Source organism: Berghia stephanieae, chromosome 1 (genome assembly GCF_034508935.2).
Source record: "Berghia stephanieae isolate SIO BIC M18660-M18661 chromosome 1, UCSD_Bste_1.3, whole genome shotgun sequence".
Taxonomy (NCBI): Eukaryota; Metazoa; Mollusca; class Gastropoda; order Nudibranchia; family Aeolidiidae; genus Berghia; species Berghia stephanieae.
The window spans coordinates 129,839,363-129,851,752 of record NC_088360.1 but is presented as its reverse complement, the minus strand read 5'-3'; the positions used below and the strand labels follow the sequence as shown (position 1 = coordinate 129,851,752).

Sequence of the window (12,390 nt, the reverse complement as noted above, 5' to 3'; positions counted from 1 at the left end):
AGTGTCGTAACACTGACACACTGTTAAAGTAACAGATCTTGCAACCTACCTCCCCAGTTATGTAGATGAGAGTGTCCCAGGCAATTCGGCTGTTTTGACAAAACATCTCTAGGTTGAGAAGGGCACAGTCCCGATCACTGTCACTGAATGCGTACTGTGAATAGAAGACATTTTATTAATTGAATTCGGAAATAAATATATATGATATATATATATATATATATATATATATATATATATATATATATATATATATATATATATATATATATAATATATATATATATAAACATCTAAGATAAATAAATATGAATGTGCATATTAAACTTCTCCACATATTAACCATGCCCAATGCGCTTCACAATATTTCTTTTATCAGTCCAGAAGACCACATGGAACCATATTAATTTTCATTTCATACAGTAACAGTCGACGGTTAGGGGTCCTTTTTGTACTAACACTCAAAAGACAATATCCGTCACTGCCTATAGCCAGCAACTTATTCACACCCGAGGCGAATGGCTTAATGGCTCCATTTAACGCGGGTTGAATTTTGTACTCGCTCGTTTGCATACAATTATAAAAATTCTTGAATTCCTGCTATTCTAATTTTTAACGTTCACAGTGCCGCCGTTGGGCGATCTTGGTACCACGCACACTTGGGAATGAATTCAAAATATCAAAAGCACGAGTTCAAGAATTTAACTATCATAACCCTCATTTGACCTGATATAGACGATTTCTTATAGATAGAACGAAGTTGACATCACTCAGGTCTTTGTTATTGCTTTTTGCCATCCATGTTTATGAGTCATTCTCACTAAACTGTATTAACCAGACTATGAACGTTCAAGGTTACACATAGTTTTGTATGTTGATCAGATATACTTCTGGATGGCAATGTTGTGAGTTTCTTAGCCAAGCGCATATTATCCATAAAAAAATAATCCTTTATATTTACAATGATTGATTCTAGAATTATACGATGTGACGTTAAAAAATAACATTGTGGTCATCAACGTTCACAATGCCGTTGGACGATCTTGGTCGTGCGCTCGCATGGGAATGAGTTCAAAATATCAAAAGCACGAGTTCAAGAATTTAACTAGACCCTCAGTTGACCTGATATATATTATGTATTTCTTATAAACACGTATTCTTTATATTTACAAGGATTGATTCTAGAATTATACGAATTGACATTAAAAAATTATCATTGTGGTCAGGATTTCATTCCGCGTCAAAATCTATTTTTAGTCAAAATTGTGGTTGCATATCCGAGAATAATAAATAATCTTGATCTCCGACATTTTTTTTTACAAAGGATAACAAGGACGGCTTATAATATTATTCCTTAAATGCTTTGGAAAAATCAGGTTTTCCCCAAATCCAAAGGGGCATAATAATATACGTGTTTTTGGAGATTAGTGATTGCCTATCTAAAATTAATGCATGCATCAAAAGGTTTCATCAAAACGATAGCAATAGCTGCATTTAGGTGTTTGTACCATAATATTATTTGCTTTGCTAACTGAAATCAACATTACTTCGCAAAGTCCTAGGTTTGAGAGTTTTTGCCAAAAGGAGGGCCATTTTAATCAATCGATATTAGAAGGACGGGTATTCTGGTAAAATCTTTAATAACATTTGTTTTTTTGTTTTTTTTCAAAATACGGCAGCGTAATCTTGCAGAATTGTATTTCTAAAGACTGCATGTGTCATCCTACAATTTAAATACAGTTTTGTTTGATACAATTTAAAATCCAGTAAGAAGCTTAATGTTTAATGTGGCTATGTGGTCTTGTGGTATGACACTCGCTTTTGGATCAGAAAGTTATGAGTTAGAACCTCGCTTGACGCATAGTTGAGTCCTTGGAAAAGGCTATTTACTCACATTTTCTCACCCTACTCAGGTGTAAAATGAGTACCTGGCCGTTAACAGCGTTGTCTTTGTTGGAAAAAATGCAATATCACCTGACAGGCATCATGTCTCGTTCTAATGATACGTGTTGCACGTTTAGTGGATATTGTGTTATATAAGAAAGCTCAATTTCTTTTGGTAAGAAAAATTTAAATATTTTATATCAGTTAATAAATTCGTATTTTCAGGAGATAAAAATTGAAGTCGCTATAGTTAAATTTAAAAATCAACAATTGACCATCACAAGGATTAAACAACCTTTCAAAATTCTGGCATCGACTTTCATTTTCAACACGTTTTAATGACCTAGAGAGGCTCAGAAAGTTCTGTAAATGGAGATTAAATTTTGTAATTCTAAAAATATTTCGTATTAGTAGCCAGGTCTGTTATATGAATTATGTAATATTAAAAACATCAGAGTATTCTTCGAACATAGATTCGTGGAGGAGACAATTTAGACGAATATATAGTGGCTTACCGTAATATTCCAGCCAAGTGGGCCAAACTTCTTTCTTTCTAAAATGACTGCGTGGAAGAAACACAAGCCAAAGACCATTCTACACCAATTAATCTCGAGAGCTGAAAGAGAAAAAGATAGCATGATGTAAGATAAGATATCACATTGCGATAAGATAGACATCATTAACCAAATAATTTAAAACTGACAGCTTTAGTACATTATAATCAATGCTACAAACTGGTGTATATTACAATTTTCCTCATAATGAAAACAATAAATTCTGTAATATTAAAAATTGATACTTTTTCATTATAAAGCAAAAAAATATTTTCAAATCAAAATTATAATTTTATTTTAATTCAAGACACCTAAGCACTTCTTCCACGTCCAAATATCTCCAGTACAAAGGGACATAGGTGACCAATCATCTTTAAACAGCATTATGTCAGAGTGAACCCATTGCCAAAAAGTAAATGTATAGATAGTTCGAAGTTGACGTCACTCAGGTCTTTGTTATTGTTTTTTGCCATCCGCGTTTATGAGTAATTCTCACTAAACGGTATCAACCTGACTAATAACGATCATTGTTATTCATAGTTTTGTGTGTTAGTCCGTTACATTTCCGGATGGCAATGTTGTGAACTCCTTAGCCAAGCGCATAATATCTATAGTTAAAATCATAGGAAACATAGGAGTGATCCGTGTTTTGGAGGAATCCATCCAAGTTTATTGTTCCCTACTAAACATTCAATGCTCACTTGTATTCGTTCATACAATCGACATTGACACAATCAGGCGGTCTCACATCTCCGATGGAAGAGAATAAATCGTGTGGTCTGTGGGATCTTTAACATTGAAGTCACAACCCACAAAGGAAAGGAGAAGAAGAAGCTAAAGAGGTGAAAGAGGCTAGCCTAACCTGGAATAACATAAGTGTTCAGGCAGTCGGCAGACTGAAATGGAAGTCCTTGGTAAATGCCTTATGCGCACTATGGCTCGATGAGAATTAAGTAAGTCATAAAAATATGTAATGAATTTATAAGTGTTTTTTTTCTTACAATGTAAGAAAAATATACTAATTCTCTTCGAATAAATACCTACTTAAACATAGTCTTATATTTTTGACCTAGAATTGAATTTTCAGTATTAAATAAGGTAGGTTTTGCTTTATTGAGCCTTAATGGAATTCATAATAACATCACAACGATAGATGATAACAAGTCAAATTCACCCTTCATTCATTCATTCATTTATTCATTCATTCATTTATTCATTCATTCATTTATCTTTCATTGGTTCATTCATTCCTTCATTCATTCATTCATTTATTCATTCATTTATTCATTAATTAATTCATTCATTCATTTATTCATCATTCATTCATTTATTCATCATTCATTCATTTATTCATTCATTCATTTATTCATGTATTCATTCATTCATTCATTTATTCTTCATTCATTCATGAGATGTAAAATACAGACAGGATTTACACGCATTCATTGGAAGTAAATATTAACTCTAAGCCTATTGCTTTAAAAATATAGACTGTTTCATTTATTTTTGCGACTTAAATCTAAAACTCACAAACAAAATACAGTTTGAGGCGGTGAGTCATAAGTGACTCACCGTCTCAATACGGTAAGATCTCAGGATGAGTGGGATCCTGGAAAGTGAATTTTTAATGAATATGATAAGAAATACGATCACTGAGTTTGTTTTTGGCAATGTAGAAAAATGTATTTTTTTCTCCACCAAAAGTAAGTAAGTATCTTAGTAGTAAGCCTGAATGACGTTTGCTGAGGATTGTGTGACTCAGCCACAGAGTTTTAAGATTTGAGGAGTATAGCTGTTCTCCATCCATGTTGTTAATTGTTTCCATTGGTCATGATTCTGGGCTAGATTTTGAAGCTGTCAAGATCTTGTTGTGACTTTAGTTCGGAGGGCACTGCAGTTTTTCTTAGTTCATCAGGGATTAATTCTGTCTCATCTGAATTCAGATATTTCTGATATGTAGAGAGATCCTGGTTCACTGTAGTTACTATTGATGTCAGTGGTCTACTTCCAAATTTGATGCTATATTGGAAATATTTTGTCATTGCAGTTTGGGCTGGGGTGTTATGAACTCGACGTAAGATGTGATCAAATCGTTTCCACCGCTCCACCAAAAGAAGTAGTAAAAAATTTTAAAAACCCAATATAAACTCAAATTCCAGCACCCAATCCATCTCGACATAATAACGCTTGAGACGATGAGTTGAATATATGTCGTATTTGAAATATGTTGCGTTTATTTTAGAAGCTGAAACAGTATGGATTGGATTAGATTGGATTGGATTGGACTAAATAAATATACTTACGGTGCGTTTCAAAGAAGCTTTTGGTCATCTCTGAAAATGCCCGTCTCAGATTAGCCCGAATTCCTCGTGGCGGTTCATTCGTGACCTTGACCGAGTTCTGAAGAACGCTGACCGGAAAGTGCTTGGCGGGCATGGAGGACAAGAACAGTCGGAAGTTCCTGTGGACATCGTCAGAACCTTCTTGCATGTACTTGATGAGATTTTCCATGGACAACATCCAGGACGCTGCCAGATGACAGTTCTAGTGGGAGGACCAATGAAATGTCGCAGAGGAACGGAGGTCAAAGATTACATTATTATCACTTTTAGCTTCTAAAATTACCTTTCATTAAACAATATAAGCAAAACATCTGGTTTTGGAATGAGCGCCCTTCTTCAGTTTCAGTTGCCATTTTTCTGAAGAAAGGTTGTAAGCCTGAAAAATGTTCAGTGATAAGTCATTAGTTCTTTTTCTTGAATTTGATATATGCATTTTTGATCAGTACAATAAATAGTTTTCTTTATATCCTAGTTTTATATTTATCAATGACGGACATTTAGAAGGTTTACACGGTGTGCTATCGCTTTAAACCTGACTTTTCATTGCCGCTGGGGCAAAACATGGGGGGTATGTGATCCCCTGCGTCAAAGCGATCTTACGTCCGAGTGATTTAAATATTTAAAATTGAATCTATACTAAGAACCCAACTTGATTCTTTGGTTGAGTTTCAGTTGGCAGAGGAGGACTCGTTTCACACGCAAAGGGACCAAAAATGAACCCGGGTGATGTTGAGATTTTTTTTCCTAATCTCCCTGTGTGTCCTCGTAGTTAGGTGGGTCTTTTAGATCTTGCGGAAAGTAAAGTATTTTGTAAAAGACTAGAATCCTACCAAAAGGGTAGCAGCATATGCTGTTGTCCGTCTCACGTTATAGATACATACCAGGAAAAACTCCTGCTCTACGGGCCTAATAGCTCTGAAGAACCACTAGATTAAGTTGTTATACATTATCAATGACAGTGGGTTTTTGTCATTTGAATGATAAAAAATTAAAAGACCATAATCCTGGTTTTAAAAAAAATAACTTTGATATCACTTTTTAACATCTAGTTAGCCCCGAACATAATACCGTTTTGAGAGAATTTATTTTATGCGTTTAGGTAAAAACTCACAACATCCGCCCGCCATTCTGGTGATTAGTTCTCACTAAATTATATCAATCCGATTATCAACATTCTTGATTATACCTTGTTTTTGTGTGTTGGTATATTGTAATAATTGTGCGGCTATGTGGTGTAGTGGTATGACACTCGCTTTCGGGTCGGAAGGTCCTGGGTTCGAGCCTTGCGCTCGGCGCATAGTTGAGTCCTTGGAAAAGGCTCTTTACTCACATTCTCTCACCGTACTCAGGTGTAAAATGAATACCTGGTCGTTAACAACGTTGTCTTTGTCCGAAAAATTGTAATATCACCTAACAGGCGTCATGTCCCGTCCTACATGTTAAATGTTGCTGTTGACCAGGGACCCAATGTAAAGCGCTTTAAGCACATTTAGTGGATATTGCGCTATATAAAGCTCAATTTTTAAGCTCAATTTTTTAATATACCATCACAGAAAACAAGGTGTAAACAAGAACATTTATAATCTGATTGATGTAGTTTAACGAGAACTAATCACCAAAATAGCTGTCTAAAAACAATAACAAAGAGCTGGGTTACGTCAATTTTTCGTTCTTTCTCATACGTAGCTCATTTTATAAGCAAGATAAACAGACCTGTAAAAAGACCCAGTGTCCTTCACTTGCAGCTTTCCTGATCATCTTTTCAGCCACGGGACCTTGACCTTGACCCAAGGAGATAGAGGCCACGCTACGAATTTGAAAAGAAATTGGTTAAGAATTAACTCAGGAACAAACCGATGCCGGAGGCAACAGAGATGCATATTATACAAGATGAAAGTCGGTTTGTACGAATACAATCCCTCGAGGGGGCGGGGACATGCACTCCTCTAAACTTGGGGAGAAGTTGCCAGGCTTCTCCACCAGTAAGAGGAGACACTGGGTGGTAGCGAATCGGCTTCGGTCGAGGACCTGCCTCATGGCAAAATCGCTTCATCAGTGGGGACTTTCCACCTGACCAACATGTACCCGATGTGGACAAAATCCCGAAACCGCAGAGCATCTAGGTGAATGGTGTGTTGTGACGAAGCTTCCGAGTGGATTTGCGACGGTGCACGAATGCGGTACGGCATTTGCTGATTGGATAGATCGTCATAACATAATAGTGTGGGCACCATTAGAAGCTGCTGCTGGAGGCAACAAAAGAAACAATAGGAAACAATTGCGTGATGTCAAAATATTGATAACAATGACTAAATTTTGGTTTGCAAATCTCTAGCGGAAAAAATCTCCATCCAAATTTGGCTAAATGTGGCCACCAAAAATTATGTGATTGGTGAATGCATTTATCACATATTTCTATCCCAAATTGTGTCCAATACAGTGGGTATTATTTTGAGGACACACGCATGTAAACGCTCTTTTTGGGGGATTTGTGGGAAGAAAACTCACAAAAAATCAAACAATTCATTAAAACAACAAGTCACAACATTGAGAGATACCAGTCACATGTTGAAAGGTTTTTGTAATTATTTTTCGTCCAATAATCAAGGGACTGGATTTGGTCGATAATGCATTCACTCAATATGCCGATTAAATCTGGATTAGTGACAAGTCTGTGATGAACATGCAAAATAATACATACAAGTCTCCGAACATCCTAATGCCCTAACACACTCAACAAGATCTGGTGTGTAGAATTACTCGAAATACTAAATTACCAAACAAATAATTGAAAAACAAGGGCGATACTTCCCAGCAAACAATCAAGAGTCCATTGAACATCGTATGGGACGTTACCAGACAAAAACAAACAAATCAAACAACAGAAAAACAAACAAGCAAACAAAAAAAAAATAAAACAAAACAAACAAAACACTCACTCGTCAATAACGTCGCTCTCCCTGGCAAATCTTAAGAATGCACCCATAGGGTCTGACCCAGTGGACAAGACAAAAACTAGGGGTGTGACTTTATTCATGTTAGCGTACAGATCTGACAGGCTGACATCGGGGCTTTCGACGAATTGTTTGCCCAAATTATAGGCCACAAACTCGTGGATGGCGTGGGTGGTCTGGTTAATGAAGGGAGAACATCATCATCATGATCATCATCATCATCATGATCATCATCATCATCATCATCATCATCATCATCATCATCATCATCATCATTATCATCATCATCATCGTCATAATCATCATCATCATCATCATTATCATCATCATCATAATCATCTTTTTCACCATCATCATCATCATCATCATCATCATCATCATCATCATCATCATCATCATCATCATCATCATCATCATCATCATCATCATCATCATCTTCATCACCATCGTCATCATATTTTTCTTCTTTATGTCCTCCTCCTCCTCCTCCTCCTCCTCCTCCTCCTCATCCTCCTCTTTTTCTTCTTCTTCTTCTTCTTCTTCTTCTTCTTCTTCTTCTTCTTCTTCTTCTTCTTCTTCTTCTTCTTCTTCTTCTTCTTCTTCTTCTTTAAAAAGCAGTTTAGGAACATGCACATGTCTTTGACCATAAGCTGCCAATAATCAATCGCGCCAGTTATTGAAACCACAAGAAAACAAACTCAATGGAAGTTATATTATTGTGTTGCATATGTTTAAATGTGAATGCAGATGAAGGATCGGAGCTGGAGACGTTTTTATTGATGATTTCTCATGTATACAGCATATTCTCTGTGGAATTCCTTACATTGTTTATGCATGAGAACACGGAAGAATTATTGCAGTCCCGACTTTTCACAAACAATAAAAATAATAATTATAATAATAAAAAATCATCATCATGACGTCATTGAAAATTGTTGTTTTTGCGTCGGAATAACAATTGTGTCTCTTAAAAGATTTGCACAAAAAGGCCCAGAAGAGAAATACGTAACTTTTAATGTTGACATATTTGAGTGTCTTGTCCTGTATTACAAGATAAGACTAAAATCAAGAAAAATTAAAAATTCACCACCCACCCCCTTCAAAAAACAAACAGTAACAATAAATAAATAAACATAAACAAAACCAAATCTGTAAAATCCTATCATTACGACTCATCAAAATAGCTGAAATGGGTCAAACCGTGTACATATATGCAGGTCTGACATCTATACGCAATTATGGGTCGAATTTAACATTGTTGTAATGGACAATACTTTGCGTAATTTTTTTATATTTCCATTTCAACAATTGGGTTATCAGACCTGCAAATAAGTGCACATCTGGTCAAAGAAATAAAAGCAACATCGAGAGATTATTCAAATGAGTGGTATCCACATAGTTTTGTAAATAAAGTGATGTGTATTTGTGGTCATTGCAGTTGCTCTCACAAATACACATCACTTTATTTACAAAACTATGCAGATGCACTTATCAGAATATTCTCCCAACGTTGCTTTTTGCTTGAATAAATGAAAAGACATTACATGTTTTTTTATTGTTATTTTTTAAGGGGGTGGATCGGGTTTTCAAAAAAATGATTCTTAGAGAGAGAGAGAGAGAGAGAGAGAGAGAGAGAGAGAGAGAGAGAGAGAGAGGCTATTAAACTGACATCGGTTTCATTTATTTACTTTGAAAGGACTATTACCTTTTCTTCAGCAAAGACTTTGACGAACATCAGTTTCTCAAACGAAGTCAGCCTCAGGTTCCAGTGTCCGTTGACACGAGTTGCTGCTGGCTTTTCTCCATTCACTGGTTTTGGTGGATCGGGATACGCATAGATCGTGGTCTCTGGCGAGGCATTTGCTCCCACCTTGATTTGTTGTTTATGGGGTTATGGGGACAATAATATTATACCTCTTTTGGTTATTTTGGTTATTTCATCATAGCCGGAAACTTATGGGGAATACCCGATGTTATCATAACATCATCATAGCCGTAAAATTGTGCTTTTATATACAGCAATATCCACTAAACGTGCTCAAAGCGCTTTACAATGGGTCGCTGACCTACAGCAAACCCTAACATATAGAACGAGACACGACGCCTGTTAGGCGTTTTACATTTTTTTTTCCGACAGAGAACGTTGTTAGCGGCCAGGTAGTCATTTTACACCTGAGTACCGTGAGAGAATGTGAGTAAAGAGCCTTTTTCAATGACTCAATTATGCGCCGAGAGGCTCGAATCCAGGAACTTCAGATCCGAAAGCCAGTGCCATACTACAGACCACATGGCCGCAATAATTGGGGAGTTGACTTTCGAAACCTCATTAGTCTTTTTTCGTCATTCATTTTGTCATATGTATTCTGGGTAATCTAAATGTTGCTGCTCGAAGCTCAAAGAAATATATGAATAACAATGTGAAATTGAATGTAAGCTTCAATTTGATAAACGAAAACAGACAGTGTGGACGTTTCCGATTTTCCCTTTATTAACGAAACAGGATTTATGAAACACTACAGACGAATGAGATAATATGTGATATTTAAAGGATCATTTTTGTTGACTTCTAAGGGTCAGTTTCTTGCTATCTCGCAATCTTCAGGAAGTCGGAATGTAGCAAAATATCAAGAAACCGATCTAAAGAGGTGAACGGAAATTGTCTGTTGAATTTGATTTATATATACGATTGTAGATAGACATATAGATAAGTAGGGAAATATAATAAAATAGTGAAAGATAAATAAAGAACGTTTAAATATAATGTCTAATAAAATTAAGGTGAAAAGTTGTGTTTATTAATAAAATAGTTTAGTTAGGCTCGAACCCAGTACCTTCCGACCCAAAAGCGAGTGTCATACCACTAGACCATATAACCACATACATAGATAGATAGATAGATAGATAGATAGATAGATAGATAGATAGGTAGGTAGGTAGGTAGATAGATCAACGGATAAATTGATAGACAGAGATAGTTTAGCAATAGACAAATGTGTATAAAGATAATCTTGCCTCCATTTCTCCTATTTGTACAAACACTGGGGTTTTATCCAAGTCTTTGTGAATGCCTCGAAAGGTTGGGAACATGTCGCTGAGATCACAGGCCATATTCCATGTGTAAAGTGGAAGCCATTCCAAGGTAACTGGTTTCTTCTCACGATGCTACCAGATACAAAAATCGATGTAACAGCTTTATAAAAAAAAGAAAAGAAGAACAAAATACCAAAACACGAAACGTTTCGGGGTCAAAACCCTTCTTCAACCATTATCAAAAACAGTAGAAACGATAATATTTCATGTATAATCCAGATAGACGGACGAAATATTCTTGGTATTCACTTATAACAAATACCACCATAGAAGGGGCAGCCTGGCTCAGTGGTACGGTCTTTGCTTCGTACCCGAAAGGTACTGAGTTCGATCACCCGCCGCTGCGCTGTGTGGCTTTCAGCAAGTCACCTCCCCCTAGCTCAATTTGCGGCGCTGTACTGCGGCTGACACCTGGGTTATTCCAGTCTTTCCTTGGAATATACCCTATAGACAAATTTCCCTATGGGATGAATAAAGGGAGTTTTATATTTGGCGGAATACTTGTTGTAAAATGACAAATGTTTAAAAAGAATCAATCTTTTTTTCTGTAGATGCCATTTTTCAACTATCAGAACAGTTTTGGTCAATCTAATAAATATTAGATAAAAGAAATTCCCTTTATTCATCCCCCGGGGTTTATTCAGGGTCTATTCCATGGGAAGACTGAAATAACCCAGGCATCAACCGCTGTGCAGCGCAGCGCCGCAAAGTGAGCGAGGGCAAGATGACTTGCTCAAGGCAACACAGCTCGGCGGGTAGTTGGACTCGGTACCTTTCCGGTACTAAGCAAAGACCATACCGCTGAGCCACGCTGTGCTCAGTTACATAGAAGTCGTGTCATTTTATGTGTAAAGTGTTATTCCCAAGGAAACAATGCGATAGCCATAGGATTACGGCACCTTCCGCATAGCTATGAGAGATACGATCCCTGCGCTGCGCCACCCACCATTCTTTTCATTTCTTATTATGACAATTGATAAAAATACCAGCTCCAAACACTATTCTGAATTGGAATTACCTTTTCCATGGCACCTGGTCCACGCAGAAAGAAATTCCATTGGTTGGATGGTATTTCCTTGGCTGCTTTCATTATCTCTTGGCACAACATGAAGGAAAAAATCAATTTGTGTCTCTCAAAGAGTCCTCTGGAATAAATGTCATGGTAATCATACGCATTACACACAACATCGACATAATCACAACAACCTCCACCACTACTACTACCACTATGACCAACACCACCTCCACTACTACCACCACTATGACCAACACCACCTCCATTGTCATCATCATCATCATCATCATCATCATCATCATCATCATCATCATCATCATCATCATCATTATTGAATGGACGCAAAAGAGAAAGAGCAAAAGAAGACACCCAGACAGCTAGAAAGATATATAGATAACTGCCTAGATAAAGCAATAAATGGAAAGAGAAATAAATAGATAGATAGATATGTAGATAGATAGATAGATAGATAGATAGATAGATAGATAGATAGATAGAGAGAGAGAGAGAGAGAAATAGAGCTATATAGATTGATAGATCGAGAGAGAGAG

At 36.5% G+C, this 12,390-nt stretch overlaps 1 protein-coding gene across 1 annotated transcript in view; it reads right to left on the bottom strand.

Annotated features, from left to right (window-relative positions):
* The window catches only part of LOC144963159 (dynein axonemal heavy chain 6-like), a 139,919-nt gene that overhangs the window by 13,668 nt on the left and 113,861 nt on the right, over positions 1-12,390 (bottom strand). Inside the window, exons 70-77 of the mRNA XM_078896871.1 lie at positions 11,843-11,969; positions 10,747-10,896; positions 9,440-9,604; positions 7,720-7,910; positions 6,494-6,587; positions 4,742-4,982; positions 2,400-2,500; positions 50-154 (exon numbers count right to left, since the gene is read on the bottom strand). Coding sequence (XP_078752997.1) covers positions 50-154; positions 2,400-2,500; positions 4,742-4,982; positions 6,494-6,587; positions 7,720-7,910; positions 9,440-9,604; positions 10,747-10,896; positions 11,843-11,969 — 1,174 coding nt within the window. The remainder of the gene's footprint in view (positions 1-49; positions 155-2,399; positions 2,501-4,741; positions 4,983-6,493; positions 6,588-7,719; positions 7,911-9,439; positions 9,605-10,746; positions 10,897-11,842; positions 11,970-12,390) is intronic.